The sequence below is a fragment of the Cyrtonyx montezumae genome, unplaced genomic scaffold (assembly GCF_038088225.1).
Source record: "Cyrtonyx montezumae isolate F1298 unplaced genomic scaffold, pur_monq_1.0 scaffold_8, whole genome shotgun sequence".
NCBI lineage: Eukaryota > Metazoa > Chordata > Aves > Galliformes > Odontophoridae > Cyrtonyx > Cyrtonyx montezumae.
Window position 1 is genome coordinate 20385930 of NW_027072089.1, and position 20463 is coordinate 20406392.

Here is a 20463-nt window from a genome sequence, read left to right on the forward strand (position 1 = left end):
GGCCTCCCAAGCCCCAGCAGCGCGCATGCGCAGCTCGCAGCCGCTGCCCAGCAGGACTACATTTCCCATAATGCCCCGCGGGCGGCTGCGCGCGCACCGCTGGGGGCGGGCGGGAGGAGGCGGTATTTTACCACGCGTGGACGGGGTGAGGGGCGGAGTGTGGGGGTGGTCGTTGTCATGGCTGCTGTAGTGAGGAGGATCATCAGCACCGCTAAGGCTCCCGCGCCAGTGGGTGCCTACAGGTACGGCTCGGGCAGGAGAGGGCTGCTGGGAGGTCTGCTGGTCCTGCCAGAGGGACGAGCATCTGCTAAGCTCATAATCTCGTATAGCTTTGCATTCGAGTGCACTGAAATGTGAATGACAAGTGGCACGCACTCAACTACTCCTTATGATTCCAGCAGAGACACGCAGTTGACCCTCGTTATGGGATATGTCTGCAGTTAAAAGTTTGATTACAGTCTTTGTGCTTGGAGTCTCTGTGAACTTTGTTCATGCCTTTGACTGCAGTGGAGGTATATTTAATTGGTGAGCTGTTAAAGTGTCAGTGAGTGGAGATTCCATGGTAACTGTACAAGGAGAACAGAGAAAAAGGTTCAAGGTTGCTGAAAGTGCTGATCTGGCAGTGGAAGGCTTTGTTGTGCTTCTCCCTCTGCCCTCCTCACCGTTACTCATGATTTGGGATTTTCCAAAGCTTCATTAGAATAAATATTTTGTTGTCATTTGCTTTATGATAAGCACCATAAGACAGTCTTGTTTTTCCAGAAAGCTAACAACTTGTTGCATGGCCCTACGCATTCAATAGAAACACGAGCTGTAGTCTGATGGCCTTGAAGTATGGTATGCTCGAAAAGAAAATTAAAGAAGAAGAATTTGTGTTCATATATACATTTCCTGTCAACGAGATGAGTGATTAAGAGGTGTAATGAAGTGTTCATTATAGGGTGGCTTTCTTTTTACATTGACGCTGAAGTGAAGCTAAGGTCCTAACTTAGATACTTCTAGGGAGGAGCTTAACTCTAGTTCGTGCAATTTCAGAGGCTTGCTCAACTATTAGAAGAGTACAATTTCTTATCAGATGGCAAGAGATAAGAAAGTTCATGTTGACAAACCACAAACACTTTGAAATGAGCCTTTCTTTTAATTCCTTTGCAAAATACTTCTACCAGCTGATGAGATGTGTGCTACGTCTCTTGCATAATGTTTACTAGGTGGTTAAAGTCTTTGTTTTAATCTTTTAATCTGTTTGTAGTACCTGGAGATGTCAATAATTGCAAACTGTACTTCAGCGAAAGCACACCTGACATAGATATGAAAATAGCTTGGCTTCTTCATCTGCTGGACTGACCCAGCCACCCAGTTTAGGTGGTGAGAGGAGAGGCACTGTGCTGGGTATGGAATTGTGCTAACTGGCCACATTCATGCCACTGGACAAATATCTCCAGAGAGAACTTGTGAGGCTTCATCTTGCAGCTGTAACTCACTTATGCCTGTTTGAGAAGTAAATGATGACTGTAGTGATCTGCCTTCTTGATTTTTCTTTCTTTTGCCTTATTGCTCCGCTCTGAGATGTAAGGTAGGCAAAGAAACAACTGCCTCTTAAGCTAGGATGGCATATTTATTTGAGTAGCTGCAAAATTATGTACATTTGCTCTGTCTTCCCCCAGTGCAATCTGCAGCATGGGAAGTGTTCAGTGTTGTGTTGCTGCACTCGTGTCTTGTGCCTTTTAGAGAATCAGTATTTATTACCTCAAAGACAGAGCTATGCTCACAGAGTTGTGTGCTCTTACAGGTGTGTCATTCCCAACTGAATCAAATGTGTACAGACTGAATGCATGGCCTGTGTATAAGTACTGTGATTTAGTGATGGGCCTAGGTAGGTCGGGTTGATGTTGGACTTGATATTGAAGATCTTGTCCAATTTAAGTTATTATAGAACTACAGAATTGTAGGGGTTGGAAGGGGCTTCCAGAGATCACGGAGCCCAGCCCCCTGCCAAAGCAGCTCCCTAGCCCAGGTTGCACAGGTAGGCATCCAGGCGGGTCTGGAACGTCTCCAGAGAAGGAGACTCCACCACCTCTCTGTGCAGCTGTGCCACTGCTCCGTCACTGCACTGGGAAGAAGGTGATGCACTTCCCACACACATTTGTGTGGAACTTCCTGTGCCTCAGTTTCAATCAGCCAAGGGCAATGCTCGCCTATAATCTATCATTGAAACATTGTAAATATAAGCACATTTCACATTTTCTGCAGTTAAGAGAGTACTTTGGGATAGTTAAATGGTTTGGTGAGGAAACTTTCAGCCTGAGGTGTCACTTCTCTTTTCAGCCAAGCAGTGCTTGTAGACCGGACCATGTACATTGCAGGACAGGTTGGTATAGAACCTTCCAGTGGGCAGCTTGTCTCCGGAGGTGTCAAGGAAGAAGCTAAGCAGGTAAGATGTGTTCTACCAATAAACTTTTCTGCTTTTTTAACTCATGAGAAACTGAATAGACTTAGAGCATATTGCACCTCTTCCACGGTGAGGTGGAAACAAGAAATAATTTAATTTCTTCTCTGTCATTTTCCATCTAAACAATGTGGAGGTCAGGGGAACATCGTTTTTCCTATAAGAAGGAATCGATATTTTGAACAGAATTTTGACCCCAGTGTCTGAGTTGGAGATTTGTTCCCTCAGCAGAAGCTGTGCAAGGTAGTAGGTAGGAGGTGAAGCTGCATCATGCATTTACATCTAATAAAAAATTAACTTGGTATTAGGAGTTTATTAGAAGCTAGCTTTTACTATTTCACTTTTTAATCTATTTTTGGTTTTGCTTTGACTATTGAAGTGCTGCTGGGTGAGCTACAACATAGATGTAGCTAGGTTACCACTCGTGTTTATATACTTGCCTAAATACAACCTAGCTGATACAGACTTCTCTCATTTCTCATTAGGCACTAAAAAATCTGGGAGAAATCCTGAAAGCTGCAGGGTGTGACTATGGCAATGGTAAGTGCTGATATGAAGGCAGCAAGCAAGTGCAAACAATTATTTTCACTTGGATTTAAAAAAAAAAAAAGAGGTGACCTTGAAAAGAAATAAAGAAGCTGTATGTAAATGTGCAGTTGTTATCAATTGATAGAGACTTGCACATTAATTTCTTCCCTCTATGTGATGGGTATCGGTGGGATACTGCCTCTCACCTGAAGGCTCTGTCCATGGTACTACTACTTTAATTCAAACTGAAGCAGCTCAGTATGGGTAAAGCTACAACTGACCATGGGCATTTTGTGCATCCTGGATTTTACTGGAGATAAAAAAGCAGGTCTGTGGTGTTCACATTCTAGTTATGTTCAGTATCTTTTTTGGTGCTGATTCTAAAAACAGAACCAAATTTAGAATTAGTATTGGCTTGGGCAGTTTTAGGAGGGGGAAAAAGGTCTTGCATCTCTATCTTCAGATATTTTTTTGAACTATTTTGGCAGCAGATATGATTTACTTCTTTTTTTGCCAACAGTTGACATACAAAAGCTTGATTGTGGTCTCTTTTAAAGAATTGGGCTTATAATGAAATCTAAAATGGAAGATCTGTTTTCAAAACAGGTCAAGAATATACAAGTTGTATCTACTAGATACTAATTTTTTTCTAGGTGGTTGTGCAGGTTATAGTTCTAATGGTCAATATGTTTGCAACACTTTTCAAAATGTGTCAAATATTTGAGATAAATGTTTGGAATAAAAGCAAGGAATGCACAAAAGATTTAAGACTTTTGAATTAAAAAGGTAAAAATAACTGCAGTAACATAATTTCTAGTTGTGAAGACTACGGTTTTGATGGCAGACATGAAGGACTTCAATGATATGAATGATGTGTACAAACAATGTAAGTAGACTTGCTTCTTTTCTACCAGTACAGCTTGCAGGATTGATGATATTCATTGTAAGCAGCATTTCAGTGACTGACCTAACGTAGTTCCAGATTCTGAGATGCTGATAGAAGTAACGACATGAAAATGAAACATTTATGTGCAAGCACTGTAACAAATACAGTCTAATTAGGTGTGGGTTTGTCCTACTGTTCCACTAACTTGCTTCATATGCAGTTTGAGCTTCAACACCTTCTAGCCTTGATGGATGCTGTGTTGTTCCTAATACAATTCTGCTGTAATCAGCCTGAAGGTGTTTAATTTCAGATTTTGTATCTTTATTTCTTAAAAATCAGTCTATCTTTCGTATAATCGTTGCATTATTATTGTGTTAGGATGAAGCTGAGCTTATGTAAGGTTGAGCTACCCTGCTGCTCTTGGAAATAAAGTAATAATGTATGGTTAACCAAATTGCATGTGAACTGAAGTGTGTGATTAGTGAGCTATGTCATGCAGAAGAATTTGGGAGCCTATGTGCATAAGTTCCTTATCTTATATAGGTTTGGGTTTTACTGAAATAGCAATATCTCATCATGAATGAAGCCTTCTTAGATGAACGATGTTTCACATGTCAAAATGGAATTATGTTAAGCAAAGTGAAAAGAGATTGGCTGGATATTTAGTTACTCGTTGCCAATAAGCCCTCCTACCTGTTTTTAAGGAAAGGGATTGCTGTTCTTTGATGTGAGTTATTAACCTGCATTGTTCCTGCAGGAACCTTGAGTGCACCATTTCTGAACTTAGTGATAACTTTCACTAGTTGAAAAAATGAGGGGGGAATCAAATGAGAGGCAGGAGGAGTCAGAGAGGAGAGAGTGGGGACTGAACATCATTTGTCTTGTATTCTTGAATTTGAAACTCAATTGTGTTTTATACCAATGATTTTTTGAACTGTGTGCTTTATCAAGCAAATCTAAATGATTTAGTGCATGTTTTTGTTTTAATTACAGTTTTCACATCGAACTTCCCAGCCAGAGCAGCCTTTCAGGTTGCTGCTTTGCCAAAAGTAAGTGTAATCTGTCTGCCTACAAAGATGAATTTGGAAAGTCTTTGCTTCAGAAACATTACGAAAGACTTCTCCTTGTGATTAAATACTTTACATTCAATAAAATGTTTGCTTTTAATTATGTCAGTTGTATTCCTGCACATAAAAGTTCTGAAAATATGAGAGAACCTGATGGTACAGTGAAACATGGCTGTAACCCTGAAATAAGGATTTATAATACTTAAGGAAGAACTTTTTATATTTATAATACTTAAGAAAGTGAATTTTGACATTGCTAAATTAGTAATTCAACTGTCAGGGAATATATAATCTTCAGATGTCATTTTTTTTATTCTTACGAGGTCATGTTATATACCCAATAGCTTCATAAAATAGGTATTTGAAGTTCCTAATACATTTCTTCATTTCTTTCTCACAGGGTGCCCGGATTGAGATCGAAGCTATTGCCATTCAAGGACCCATCCAAGATATTTCAGCCTCTCTCTAAGTGAAGACTGAGTATTATACACTAAGCTTACAGTGACTTCTGCAGGCAAAGCCTGAAACCTATGGGAATGCTGCTAAAATCCATTGGGTTTGGTTGTAGAACAGGAGCCTTATTTTGTGATGGTAATCAAGAATTGAAGTATACATTTTAGGTCAATGTGCCATAGTTAACACTGTGGGTGATCAGGACATCCAAAATTAATTACTTGTAATAGTTTTTTAGTAACAATTTTAAATATGGGAAAACAGTAGAACACTTGTGTTGGTTAGCATACATTTTCACTTCTGTGTTTTGGGAAATTTTGCTATATTCATTTCTAAACAATCTGAAATGCTTTGAATGATTATTGTTGGAACTTAATCACGCTTTTTCATACTGAAGCAATTGCTAAACAAGGTGGATATTCATTTCAGAAAGAAGGTGGTGATGCTTCTCCAAAATCATGTCCTCATAGTTATGAATCAGCTGCGAATGAATCTCCACCTGCAACCTTTTTTGTAGTGTTTTTCATAGCAATTCAACTTAGGCCACATTGTGACTGGAGGGAGAAAACATTCCAATTGTATGAAGGAAAATAACCTGCTTAATGAGAATAAATAATTTTGTGTTTAAAAATGTGCTTGTCTCTTCTGGGAGCAAACTTTTCTTTCTTCTCGTGATGATGCTTTAGTGTTTCATTATGAAAAAATCCCTTAGTTTTTCTTTAAGAAATGATTCTAACAAAAAGTTAGATTCATTATCTCTCACCTTATAGCAAGGGTGAAAACAATGCTGAGAGAGAAAGAAAGCTTTCAGCTACAGTTCTTGGTATTCCTTTCTGCCATGAAGAGAGAGAATGAACCTGTATGGTGTGTTTAAGCAGTACTGAGAAGTCAGGCTGATGTCAGTAGTTTGGAAGTAGCTAACTCGTGCTAGAGTTCATTGTTCTCCCCCTACAGCTGTTTACCTAAGCACAATATTGGTTTATTTAGTGTAAATGAACAAATTCTCTGTCTGAACTTTGAAAAGTACCTGACTGCAGCACGTAGACTTTCTACACACGAATGCTATTAGTCTTGGCTTCTCCATGTTCTCTCTCTATGATGTCAATGTCTTTCATATTCTACAGCTCTGATTTAAGAAGCAATCCCATCTAAACGTGATCAGACTTATTAGGAATTAATTTGGTAGTAATGTGAATATAAATTTCTAGGAAACTTAGAGCATATGTTGCTTCATTCTTTCAGTTAAGAATAATATAATGTAATAATATAGTGGAATTACATTATTCAAAGATAGAAAAGTAGATATTAAGAATGTTTCTGTGCTACAGCTTTGCTGGAGTGTAATTGCTTTGTTGGAGTATATGTAACTCTTTTGTAGCAGAACTGTAGTTGACCTTTTCAGATTACAGTAACATTGAATGTGAGCTAAATCCATCTATGTATAATAAATAGCAACAGTTGTGCCTTGTAACATGCTTCACAGTAAGGTGCCTGCTTGCCTTAACTGTGCTGTGCTGCTGCTTTGCTAAACTTAAACCTAACGCTAGATGGCAGTTTTGATTTTTGTTTATTTTTTCTTCCTGCTGGTGACTTGTCTGTTTGTTCATATAGAATCATACAAACACCAATGTTGGAGAAAACCTCAGAGATCATCCAGTCCAACCGTCCACCTATCACCAGTATTTCCCCACTGCATGTTCCTGTGTACAACATATACAGAAACATAGAGCTCCCTTTGGTTGTCTTCATTGGTATGGAGAGTGTGACTATACCACTGCTTTCCCCAGAAAGGCCCAGACTGAGTCTGAAGTGTAACTGATATGTCATTAAAAGTATTTCTTGTCAGTATGTAGGTGTCCTTCTGCAGTAAGGAATAAAAGTCCAATTTTAGCTCTAATGCTGGACTCCAGCTGAAAGCCAGGTAGGCCTGAGACGTTCAGGGAATCAGGCATCTAAATACAAATTCTTCAGGTACATGAATTGTTGAATAACTGGAAGAAACTCTGTTTACAGCTATAACATAGCAGTTCCTAACATAAACAATCGGCCTCCCACAAATGTTTAAAACTTTATTTTTTTAAAGCACTTATTTCTTGATTTTATTTATTTATTTTTTAATTTGAAAAAGAAAAGCAGTGTAATTCTCCAGTATGAAACAGAAGTGTTGTGAGTACCTCTTTGGTCTTGGTTCAGCAAAGTAGAAAACACTTAATAGATCCAGTTTGCACTGGGATTGAGGTAAGTGGAGCTGTTTGTTTGTAAGGCTGAGCTGCTAGCATGAAACAAAATGAGGTCCTCTAGTTTTGCAAATGCAAAGCAGTTCCTAAATGTGCATGTTCTACCAGGGTTTTCTTTTAGTAGCTTTTTTTCTCCTAATAATTATGTTCTCCACAGATTAAACAATGCAAAAATAAAGCTCAGTCGACTATTAATAAATTTCTTTCTCTGTTAAAACATACAACAAAACTTAACCTGCCCTAATCTGCTACAAACACCTTGCTCTTGATGCAGTTTTCATCTGAAAGAAGCTATTTGTTCAGTAGAAGAGCCAAGCTTTCCAAGCCAGATTGCTTAGTGTCTTCTGGTTCCTACCACTATGCCTGTTAGTCTGCATAGAGCCACTGGGGTCCAAAATTAACATCTTTAAGGCTATGGTTTTTGGTTTAACATCTTTTGGTTTTTTTGGTAACTGAAACAAAATTCCTACCATTCCTGTTAGATTTGAGATCTATTCAATCAAGGGTCCTTTTCAACACCTGCTGTAGCACAGAATGGTAAGTGCTAGCTTGGATGAAGCTTAAGACTTAAGATTATATGGCTTTTGCTAAATGTTTATGAAAACATGTTTTTATTTTGGTTATAAATAAAGTGCTAAGGTTCATTGTACTAGCTCTTTAGGTATATGTTGTCATCAGGTATTGGAGCACATCCTCAGCATGTAAGCTGAGAGAGCTGTTTGATCCACAGACCAAGTTCTGCCCTTGGCAATCTCTGTGATGCAGAGGTTTGCAAAGGAAAATTACTGCACATCTTTTGGCCCTTTATGCATAGTACACGTTTTAGTAGCTTAGAGACCATAAACACTAGGCCTCAGTGGGATAATGACTGTCTTACTTCTCAAGGGAGAGATGTTAAGAATAAATCTAGCATCTGAGTTCTAATGTTGTTTCTTACACAATTACCACTTTGTGTTTAGCACAGTGTGGAGCATATTGCACTTCTTGAAGGAAAAGGTAACACAGCTTTTGTATATTTTAATCACAAGGTATGTAAAGACTGAAGGTGACAGAGAAGGGCTGACCTGCTGAGTCACTGATTGAGTTGAATAAGGAGCTGAAGTGTATATTGTCACCTGAATTCCATGTAATGATGGTGGCAGTGAGAGTTTGATCCTGAAGTGAACAGCTTGACTTCCTGGTATCTTCATTTCCAAGCGCTGTCTCTGCTGGTGCTGTTAATGCTACTCATCTGTGTCATGGCAATGCCATCAGTGTCTGCTGTTAAACCTTTTGATACAGCTGGTCAGTCTGCATCTCCAGCTCTAACATGCAGCTCGCAAGCAGCCAGCGCAGCGGATCCCTGTGCTTTGGCAGGGGGATTGGACTCAGTGATCTCTAGAAGTCCCTTCCAACCCCTACACTTCTGTGACTCTGTTTGGGAGCTGGGTGGTGCCAGCTCAGGTGTGGTAGTGGAGCCAAATCCCCAGCTGCCAGGAGGGAGCCAGCCTCTGGAACTGCTGCAGCTGGGAGACCCCGGGGTGTGTGCCTGCATGAAGGTGACCTTAGGTGAAGCTGACAAAATTAGCTGCAGTCTGGAAAGACTGCTGATAGGCTGAAAACTTTAGGTGTGGTGATACAGCTGAGGAACAGCAGCACAAGTAAAAGCAAAAAATGCTGATAGGCCAAGGATATCCACTAAAGTATTTAATGCAAACTAAAGTCAGCTGCAGTCAGGCGTACGCATGCAGCACAAAATTCAGCTTAGAGAGGATTTTGGTAATTTGCTGCTGACAATAACATTTGTTGAAGTCCTTTTGTACAATCAAAAATAGCAACACTGGCCCTTCTCAGATGCTTGACATGTCCTCTATAATCTATTTCTTTATGCCGTAGAGCCTGGCAAACAGACTCCAGTAAAAATACAGAGTTCCTCTGCATCATTCACCATCAGATGTAATTTCTACTCTCTGTCAGATCCACAACACCAGTTATATTTGGGGTCTACTTTTCAACAGGAAATTTGTTGGAAGGTTTTGTCATTCAGCTTTGCTTCCAAAATACATTCTGGAAAATAATGCCCTTCCTGAATGCACGTTTCTCCTGGAGAAACGGGGCAGTGGAACCATGACCTCTCCTATGGGCACAGGTCAGGGGTTAGAAATCTATTTTAGAAGCCATGAGTCTATGTTAGGAGCTATATGGCTAAAGATGGTGTATTAATGTCCATGTGTGCTAGCAACTGTGATTCTGTATTTGAGTGTGCCAGAATTTAGAAGACTAAACCATTCTCCTCCTAGTTAAAAATGCCTTTTTTTTTTCCTTCTCTTGATAAGTGTACTTAAAAATTGAGTTAGCAGAAGACACCTACTTGGATACTGTACATTGCAACCCGTGTATCTTCTGCTGTCTGCAAAACTGACCTGTGCATTTAGTTACAAGCCAGAAAATGGGCAGCTGGGTTCCAGTCCTCTGCGTGCAACACACTTCAGCAGCTCTGTACCCTGGCTGTGTGCTTTGCAGGCACTTGGAGGAATTACCTGCACATGCAGGAGTTCCCAGGAGCTCGACTTCCCTTTCTGCTTGCAGTGTCATCAATATAAAACCAAAACCACTTGATGTATATTCCTTATCCTGTGCAATGCTGAAGGTTTCAGAGGTTTGAAGTCAGAGCCTGGAAAGATTCCTTATTGAGAGCTGGATGGTTGTAGAGCTGTGTGATGTCCCGCAGTGCTGGTGATGTACGGAAGGCACTCTGTGGCAGGGAGGTGTCAGGTCAGGTATTTCAAACACTTCAAGTCTTGGCAGCTTGACTCTTTCGATGCCTCTCGTTCTGGTTTGTGGCTCCATCTATAAAAGCTCTATTTTCCCAACGCAGCAAAACTAAAAAACTTTTGTGTGGACAGAAGGGCTGGCCCAAGAAGAGGATGTTCATACAGACGTAGCTTCTATTCTTTGTTACTAGTTATCTCTGAAACACAGGGGAAAAAAATAATGTAACAATTAATTTAGGTTATTGGTATTCAGTATATCCTACAGGAATTCAAGGTGCAAGTTCCCTTTGAAGCATTACAGCATGAAGGGGGCATCTGCTTTCCTCCATATTTGTAAAGATGTTCTGTCTGGACGTGAAGCAGCCACGTGCAGGTGCCAGCTGAGCTTCCTCTTCCCCCACCTACTTGGGCATGGCTGCCTTCTTCTAGGCCTCATTTCTGTGCAGTCCAGAGAGCAATCCAACACTCTTAGAGCATGTTCCCTTGTTCGGAGCTAAACCTCAGCTACCTTTCAAGCACTGTTTATTTTGTGCTGCGATCAGCTCATATCCTTTCAGTCGTATCCTCTTGGAGGCAAAGGCTGGGAATGCCTTTGATCTCTCACAGCATATGAATGTTTCCATTCCCTTCAGCAATCTTGCCTCCATGCCCAGAACCTTTAGTTCTCCAATATCCTTTTGGGATGGAAGAATTTGCTCCCTTACATAACTGTCCCACACGTAAATGGTCACTGTCCCATTCTTAGTGCTGTTTGCTTTTCTTGCTCGCAGCTGTTTGCTGAGCAGTCTGCACTGGCATGCTCCTATCTGAGATGTGCTACAGTGACAGAAGTGGAGCTGCTCCTCCTGCATCCCTAGAAATACTGTTGATGAGAATACTGCCAAGCCAAGCAAATGCAGAATGTTCCAAGAAAGCTGTAATCATCACATGACGAAATCTCTTAGTCTTCATTAGAATCTCATCAGGCTTTTTCCTTTTGAAAACCTGTCTTTCTCTTCTGACCCCAGAAGACGGCTTGCAAAACCCTTGCAAAACTTCTACTGTGTCTGTGTGTTTCTAGTCCTGCCCAGCAACATGTGCACCCTGCTGAAATGCAGACATTTGGTGCTTCCCATTTATTTCTCACCGAAGCAAACTGCGTCCTTGCAGCTATCAGGAAAGATGATGGGTGGAAAGTGACCTGCTGTTCTGTTGGAGGGCTCTGTGGTTCAAGGGCCAGAGAGCGTACACCAGCAGTGCTGGGGGAGCAAAGACTTATCCCAACTGTGAGAGGTTCACTGGGAAGCTAAGAAAGGCAGCGGTGTAAGGCCCCTATGCTGAAACAGAACCCTAGGAACACTCAGTAACCCAGAGACACTACTACTATGTGTGCAAGTCATTACAAGAGAGGGCTCTCACTGCCCTCCCAGCCTTTTCTGCGTCCTGGCAATGCCAGTGGTCAAATGTCTGCCTTCTGGGGCACAAAAGCACCTACTCTGCCTGGTGAGGCCTCACCTGGAGTATTGTGTCCAGTTCTGGGCTCCTCAGTACGAGAAAGACAGGGATCTCCTTGAAGAAGTCCAGTGGAGGGACACAAAGATGATAAAGGGCATGGAACACCTCCCTTATGAGGAAAGGCTGAGAGACCTGGGTCTGTTCAGCCTTGAGAAAAGAAGTCTCAGAGGGGATCTGATCCACGTCTATAAATATCTAAGGAGCAGGAGGCAAAGGAGGCTGGAATCTTCTCTGCATGTGGTGACAGGATGAGGGGAAATGGCCACAAACTGAAGCATAGGAAGTTCTGCACAATGAAGGTGACACAGCACTGGCACAGCTGCACAGAGAGGTGGTGGAGTCTCCTTCTCTGGAGACGTTCCAGACCCGCCTGGACGCCTACCTGTGCAACCTGGGCTAGGGAGCTGCTTTGGCAGGGGGTTGGACTCCATGATCTATGGAGGTCCCTTCCAACCCTACAGTTCTGTGATTCTGTGATGACTGCAGCCTTACACAGTGAACTCCCAGTGAGTGTAGGATCCTCAGTGAGTGTTCAGGGAGAAGAAATAATTTGCAGAAAGAATGTGACAACAGAAACGTGAACATAATCTCAAAGTCTGCAGGAGGGACAGTCCCACTCCTGTCCCCTCACATGATTCCCTTTGCTGCTGTTATGATTCTCCAAAGGCAGTTCATTTGCCATGCTATTTCTGCTTCTCTCCACATGACTGTGTTTGCTATGTGACGTGCTTTCATCCCAGTGCTACACTGCTGATTTCAGCTGGTAATGAAAACAAGTGGAATATTCATCATAGAATGGAATCACACAGCAGTGATAAGACATTAACCCGTAAAAGAAAGTGTGGCAAATAGTAATCAGCACAGTCACAATTTTAACTTTGATTTCTGTTTTCACAGACTGGATGTTACAGTCTAGCACTCTCTCTAGACAAGGATAACTTTTTATCGTGTATTGTATAAAGATAACCCATGAAAAAAGCATAGTCAGACTTAGCAAAAAGCACCAGTATTTCTTAACATGAATAAAAGCACTGATGACTGTCTTGTCATAAAGTGCAGAAAGCAGCCGCTGTACTCAGGCATGGGGGCGACAAGATGTGCACACCAGGGACAGCACAGCCTCTGCCTCCTGAGCAATAACCCATGCAGCCGTTCCCTCCTCTGTCAACATACCTATCTCTGTCGCTGCCGCACCATCCACAGCTTCTCCTGTTTCCTCTTCTTTTGTTTCAGGCCCTCCACTTACTATCTGACTGAGCAGCTCAGTTTCCACCTGTTCTCCCGTCTCACCTGGGAACGGTAATGATGGAGATCATATTAGGATCCTCTGACAGCTCTCCAGCACCCCTCACAGGGGCACTGCACAGAGGTGCAGTCCTCCCCACGCTTTCACCAGGTGCCCTTAGCACTCTGCATTACTCTTGATCGTAAGTACCAGCTCCGTTCAAAACATTTTGTTTCCAGGTTTTGGATTTTATTTTAGGTATGTGCAGATTTATTTGCAATGGGAACAAAGCAGTAATATACCATCCGGGCTGCAGCAGGGAAGCTGCTACATAATTCATCTTTACTCATGCAGCTACTAAAGAACAAAGGGAAACAAAACAAGCTCAAAGTATCTTACACACCGGAGCGTAAAAATGGAACGTCCCTTCATCACACACCTCATGGAAAGAAAATGCACACGAGCTAACATGCTGTGATTCCACATTATTTCTAGTTTGGAACAAATAAGAGCAAAGCTCAATTTCTTGCCCTGCAAGCAGCATGAGTTGCTCAGTGGCCAAAGCCCTGTGACTGATCTGCAGGCAAACATTCAGCTCGAGGTGTCTGTGCATTGCTCAGCGGGTGCTGTTCTGCCTCCAGTGCTGCAGTGTGAAGCCTGGAATGGCTATTAAAGCAACTGGAATTTTCATTTGGGTCAGACTCCATTTTATGCAAGTGGGCATCCCATCATTTACTGCTTACATAAAACGAGACCTTATTCCAAATAACAGATCTCCATTTTATGTAGAAGAAAACCACCAAGTTCTACAAAGAGACATGGGGGAGGACAAGCCAATGCTCACACTTGGCTACTGGAATGCAGTCAGACTGATTCAGCCAGCTCATGCACAGCAAAGCTCCAGGGTTAAGAAGCAGCGTGTGCAACTGGGCTTCCCATAAGCCAGTCCGTCTGCATTTTGCACTTCTTCAGGGTGCATGTGGAGTGAGGAAGTCCACAGATATCATGTTTCTCTTCAGAGAAATACTTCTCACATGCTTCACCTGCTTATTCCCTGAAGAACTGTCTCCCTGAGGAAGTATTTAATTCCTCACTGGACTGCTCTGCACCACGTAGGAGAAAACTGATTTCTCCTGTGAAGTGTTCACTTTCTGCAGCCAGGCATACATTCTCAGGGCACCAACCTGAAGAGCACAGCCTCTGGCCTATGTCCCAAGCTGGAAACCCCCAGGGATCTTCAGGGACCTCAGCCTCATGTTCCTCCACCTCTTGTCCATTATGCTTGTTTGGTCACCAGGCTTTTAGGCTGGGGTATGGCAAGGGCACATCTAAGAGCTGCTATAGCTAGATATCTACCCCCCAACTTCATGTGAACAGGGACAGCTACTTTCTATTTAACCCAGGTAACTAATAGAGCTTTTGGCCTGGGCAGATAGGAGCATTGTGTCTGGGATGCACAGAAACACAGAATTTAAATGAGGGGTATGGTAGGGCTTCTCACCACTAAGAACATAGAGGGCATGGAATGAAATAGCAGGGCTAACAACTGATTTATTACAGCTTGCATTTGTGAGCCTGAGGCTTCCCCAGCCATGTCTTTCTGTGCCCTACATTGGACAGGCCCCATGGCCAAAATTGTGGCTCTAGAAGCTCACTGGTGGCTCTTGCTAAACTCAGAAGGACCCCCTGACATGTCTCTGGAGACAAAATTTGGTCTCCTAGGTTTACAAAAGCATAAATATTACCCTCGATGAAGTGGTCCGCTTCAGCAATATGCACTTTCTTGATGACTTCCACCACAAAGCTGTCACTGCCTTCCACCAGCCCACCGTCCTCTGCCGGTTCCAGTGCTGGTGGCCCACCACTGTCCCCCAGTGCCGGCGGTGAAGTCCCAGTGCTCTCTTCTGGCCACCCAGATGGCAGCTCTGAGCTCTGCTCTGGTGCCACATGCGGCGGCTCGGTGCCCTCTGGCTCTTCCCTCTCACAGACCGAGTCGATCTTTGGCTCCACAGCTGGAATCACGGCTGTGGCCTCTTCCCCTGGCAGGTGCTCGCCCCATCTCAACTCCTCAGAGGCCAGGCTCACAGCCCCCACTGCATCCAGCTGTGTTTGGTCAGCTATGGTTTCATAATCATCAGCAAACGGGGAGTTCTCCCCCGACGATGCTGTCAGTCGTGGCAAGGGAAAGAAAGAGAATTACAGAGAATTGAGTGGCAGCTGGGCCTGCCACCACACAAGCACTGCCTGTCAGAGCTCACACCTGCCTATGGACACTACTCACTCAACAGAGATGCTGCCCTCACACGCACTCAGTACAGACTGTGGACCCTCCCCCTCTGGAGATGATCAAAACCCACGTGGATGCTTTCCTGTGCAACCTGCTGCAGGGAGCTGCTGTAGCAGGGGGGGTTGGACGAGTTCCAAAGGTCCCTTCTAACCCCTCCAACTCAGTGATTCTGCGATGGACAATATAGTTTTACCTGAAAAAAGCTGACCTTAAGGACCTGACGTGTGCAGCAGTTTTGCCAGAAGATGGGATGCTGTTTCAGGAAGCAACTCTTCCTGCCCAAAGCAAGCACCAGCTCAACACACTGAGCAGGACCACTGCTCCAGGCATAACTGCTGGTGCCTACAGATTGGCAAACTGCAAACTCTGGCAATACCCTTCTCATCCCAGAGCAAGACCGTGGTTATTTCTTTAAACAAACATCAGTCGGCTTATTTTTGTTTGTTTCTTTCTTTCTTTTTCTGTTTTTAAATACTAAACTGCCACTGATATGACTCTGTCCCATCCAATGACAGGAAGGCTCACCTCAATAAAACTTCTTTCACATCTCATCAACTTACTCAAAGCAATGGGGCCTTCTTGGCAGGCAAAACTTAGGCACAAAGAAATGGCAAAATTGCCCTGACATGTATTCAGGGATAAATGTTAAAGACTCAGAATGAGCTCTACCTACCTATCAGTTCGGTTTAATCACCTTCTAATTAAATTCAGTTTGACGAGAGCTTGCACTTAACCTTCTCAGAAGGAATGTCAGGATTGAAAGATTGGGAGGTCATGCACAAAACTGGTTGTGTAATAATTATGAGATCTGGATGATCCACATTTTCAGGGAGAATTATTACTACAACGTCAAAGCCTGAGAGCAGAACTGTAAAGCAATTTATACAAGAGCAGTGAAAATAAATGTAATACATCTCACTCCTAAACAGGCAGCTGAAATACTGCTGCTTTACACATAAAATCACAGCTCTTTCTTTCTTCCTGCAGGCACAGGGAAGGACAGCTGAACCAGGTGGGGGCAGGACCAGAAAATACGAGCTGGCAACAGAAAGCAACTTGGACTGCAGGACACATAAAATCTTGTTTGTCCTGGGAACTGTAAGACCACCTGAGGAGAGGCTAAACCCCCACCAAAAAACACAGCAAGGAGCCAGGCCTCACGCTGAGCAGTGGCCAGCAGGCATCCCAGATGCTTTGCCTTCTCAGCCACCTCCTGAGCCCAATGGAGGATCAGAGAAGGCCATGGGGACAGCCAAGGGAAGCCTTCTTCATCCCACTCAGGTCCTGTGGTGACAAAAGGGAGCAAGAGCTGAGCTGCTTTGTGGTCCTAGTCCTCCTCCTGGGCACTGTAATGAATCTGTGTGCCAAGTGGATGTCAGCAAGGCTTAGAACTGCAGGGCAAAACCCCAGGTCTTCAATGCATCAGTTATTAGGGTATTGCCACGAGCAGTATTATGGCCTGCTTATAATACTGCACTGGGATTATGCATGTTACAGCATGAGCAGGCAAATCTGTCAGCTTAACTCCTCTGTGTGATTTTTTACACCTTGTGATGCCTGAGAAACAAAATGTGACAATTTGAGAAGAATTTGAGGCCGTGATTCAAAGGAGGCAGCACACAGGGTTGTAACAGCCCTTACAACCCTGAGAAGTACACACACACAGCAAAAGGCCCCTTACACAAAGATGTGCAGCTGTACAGAGGTGCAGTTACAGCACATCAGCCGTAACCCCACACTGCACCCATGGAGCGACAGAACAAGGAAATAGCTTTAAACTGGAAGAGGGTCAATTTAGACTAGATATTAGGAAGGAATTCTTTACTGTGAGACACTGGCACAGGTTGCCCAGCAAGGCTGTGGATGCCCCCTCCCTGGAAGCATTCAAGGCCAGGCTGGATGTGACCACCTGGCCTAGAGAGAGGTGTCCCTGACTATAGCAGGGGGTTGGAACTAGGTGATCTTAAGGGTCCCTTCCAACCCAAACCACTCCATGATTCTATATTGCGTGGGGATCTGTGAATTCATGTGTGCTCATCCACCATCCAAATTTCAGCAGCTTCTGGGGTTGAACTCTGTGAAAGTTACACACCTCCAAGAAGTCTCACAGCAGCCACCCTAAGCAGTGACTACAAAGCATGCTAACAGAACAGACTCATCTTTTCATGGGTTATTTTTTTTAGCCCTTTAGACGCTTCTCATGCCTTCACCTCACTTAGCACCAGGTGGGCAAGGAACACTGAAAACCAATGGGCAGAAACAGATGAGCCATGAAAACGAGCATGTTACACAGAGCTTTGAATTGGGACTGCCAGTAACAGAAACACCAACAAATTAGTGCAGGGATTTTTCTGCAGCTCCCATAAACATGAGGCCTCTGATTGTATGAACTGGATTATAAGATCTTCTCACGCAATGAGACATTTGCACTGCCCTGAAACGATTCTTTGCTCTCAAGTGAAATGCAAAGAATTCTCTAATATGGAAAAGCAAAGCCTGCTGGTAATCTGTTCAGTACTTCCATCCTCAAGGAGAATGAAAATCACATGGCAGCCAGTGTTCCTACGATGCCTTATTGTTTCCTTCAGTTTATCGTCTATAATTTCTGTTTTGGACATCAATTACATTTTCATGTTCCCTGCTGCAGGCACTTCCAGCAAACAGTGCACTGAACACAACGGCTACAACGCTGTGACTTTTGTCTTCCTTTTTCCCTTTTGAAAGAGCCTCAAGTTATTGTGAGCTACACCCCCGTGGAAGGAAAGGAAGGCTATTTTCCCTGTTATTAGCACATTTAGAGGCGTCCGTTTTAAACTCTCCTCTCCCATTCAACTCAGTCATAAAGCGACTATCACAGCTGGTACGGGCCCATCCGCACAGGTGAACGTGACACAGGTAGGACGCGAGGAGCATCCTGCCCACCTCTGCTCCACACTCTGGCTTCGTTGCGGCACATGCAGCACTTCCCCCACATAACCCCCAGCACCACCGCAACGAGCCGCAGCACTCCGGGCCAAGAGATAAAGAATAAAACGCAGGTGGAAAACTCGGGCAAGGGGAGCACCCGGCACCGCCCGCCCGCCCGCCCCGGCCCCGCTCACCCCTCGTCGGCGCCCCGCTGCTGCTGGGGGGCTCCTGGGGGCGGCTGCGGGCGCTGCTGGAGCAGCCCATGGCTCTGCAGCTCCGAGGGGAAGGCAGCGGGCGGGGCCGGGGCGGGGGGGCGAGGAGGGGCTGAGTTCCCGCCGTGCCAAGAGGTTTAAGCACGGGGATGTCTGTCTGCTCTTTGATTCTTCTGAAGGTCCCCAAGGAGGGGACCCCACAGCCTTTGGGCAACCTGTGCCAAGTGATCCGGCTCTGCATGGCAGTGCTGCCTGGAGCTCACACGGAACCCCTGTGCCCATGGCCTCCTGTCCTGGCACTGGGCTCCACAGAACAGAGCTTGGCTCTATCCTCTTGGCACCCTCCCTTTAGGATTTTACATTGAGGAGACTCCCCCACCTCCCTCGGTTCTGCTTATGAACGTGAGAGTGCAGGCATGGGGGTGAGAGTCACAGCACAACCCACATTGGAAGGGACCCTGAAAGATCATCAGGTTCAGACTTCATTGGAAAAAGCAGTCTGGATGAGATTACTTCACACCCTGTTAACTGTACCTTCAAATCCACTAGTGATGGGGATTTTATCAAGTCCGTGGGGTGGTTGTTCCACTGATCCATACAATCATAGAATCATCAAAGTCAGAAAAGACCCCAAAGATCATCTAATCCAACCTCCATCCCATTCCCACCATGCTCACTCACTGTGCCCCTCAGCGCCACATCCACATGGGTCTTGAACACCTCCAGGGACAGCAATGCCACCAACTCTCTGGGCACCCTATGCCTATACCCTACTACTCTTTCTGTGTAGAAATTTTTCCTAATATCCAACCTGAATCACCTCTGGTGCAACTTAAAGCCACTATCTCTCATTCTGTTGCTGTTACATGGCAGAACAGGCCAACCACCACTTTGCCACAGCCTCCTTTCAGACAGCAGTAGGGAGCAATAATGTCTCCCCTGAGCCTCCTCTTCCCTAGACTGAGCAATCCCAGCTCCCTCAGCTGCTCCGCATAAAACTTGTGCTCCAGACCTCTCACAGCTTTGTTGCCCTGCTCCAGACATGCTCCAGGACCTCCATGTGTTTCTCATAGCAAAGGGCCTGAAGCTGAACACAGCACTCAAGGTGCAGGCTCACCAGTGCCAGTACAAAAGGACAATCACCTCCCTGCTCCTGCTGGCTGCCCTATTTCTGATTCACTGTCCTCACAGCAACCTGATCTAGCTGTAGGTGAGCCTGTTCATTGCAGGGGAGTTGGACCAGATGACCTTTAAAGGAGACAGGATGAGGGGAAATGGCCACAAACTGAAGCATAGGAAGTTCTGCACAAATATGTGTAGGAACTTCTTCGCAATGAGGGTGACAGAGCAGTGGCACAGCTGCACAGAGAGGTGGTGGAGTCTCCTTCTCTGGAGACGTTCCAGACCCGCCTGGACGCCTACCTGTGCAACTTGGGCTAGGGAGCTGCTTTGGCAGGGGGCTGGACTAGATTTCTAGAGGTCCCTGCCAACCCCTACAGTTCTGTGAAGAGGATTTTTATATTTGCACACAGGCAATTCAGCAGGAGTCCACAGGGCTTAGAATTTGTGAAGGGAAAGGATGAAAAATGTAATGTACTTGCTTGCATAAGCAAGTCCAGTGTAAAGCACCATTCCCTAGAGTAGGTGGCTCAAGTGACACAGCACTTGAGGGGATCTGTGCCACCACCATGTATTACCTCAGGCCTGGACAATGTCTGCCCTCTGCAGATCAGCCAACACAAGCACGTCTTGTTGTTCCATGCCATGTATTTGATGGATCAGGTCCTGAGCAACCTGATCTAGCTGTGGATGTCCCTGTTGTTTGCAGGGGAGTTGGACCAGACAGCCTTCAGAAGTCCCTTCCAACCCCCAGTATTCTATGATTCCATGACAGCAGGAGACAGGCTCATTTTTCTACCAGCATTGCTCAAGAGGTAAAGCAACAAATACCTATGTCCTGTTTTACTT

At 44.4% G+C, this 20463-nt stretch overlaps 2 protein-coding genes across 2 annotated transcripts; one reads left to right on the forward strand and one right to left on the reverse strand.

The window, feature by feature from the left end:
• The first annotated feature begins 134 nt into the window (after positions 1-134).
• RIDA (reactive intermediate imine deaminase A homolog) lies at positions 135-6011 on the forward strand. Its single transcript, XM_065751676.1, has 6 exons — positions 135-242; positions 2326-2431; positions 2932-2986; positions 3792-3860; positions 4854-4909; positions 5328-6011. Exons 1-6 carry the CDS (start codon positions 178-180, stop codon positions 5394-5396), a joined length of 420 nt encoding a protein of 139 aa, XP_065607748.1. The 5' UTR covers positions 135-177; the 3' UTR covers positions 5397-6011.
• A 3006-nt stretch (positions 6012-9017) lies between these two features.
• On the reverse strand, positions 9018-18547 carry ERICH5 (glutamate rich 5). Its single transcript, XM_065751698.1, has 4 exons — positions 18478-18547; positions 14835-15254; positions 13038-13154; positions 9018-10567 (listed from the first exon to the last, which is right to left on the reverse strand). The coding sequence occupies exons 1-4, from the start codon at positions 18545-18547 to the stop codon at positions 10545-10547; spliced, it is 630 nt and encodes a 209-aa protein (XP_065607770.1). The 3' UTR covers positions 9018-10544.
• Between the last annotated feature and the right edge of the window lie 1916 nt (positions 18548-20463).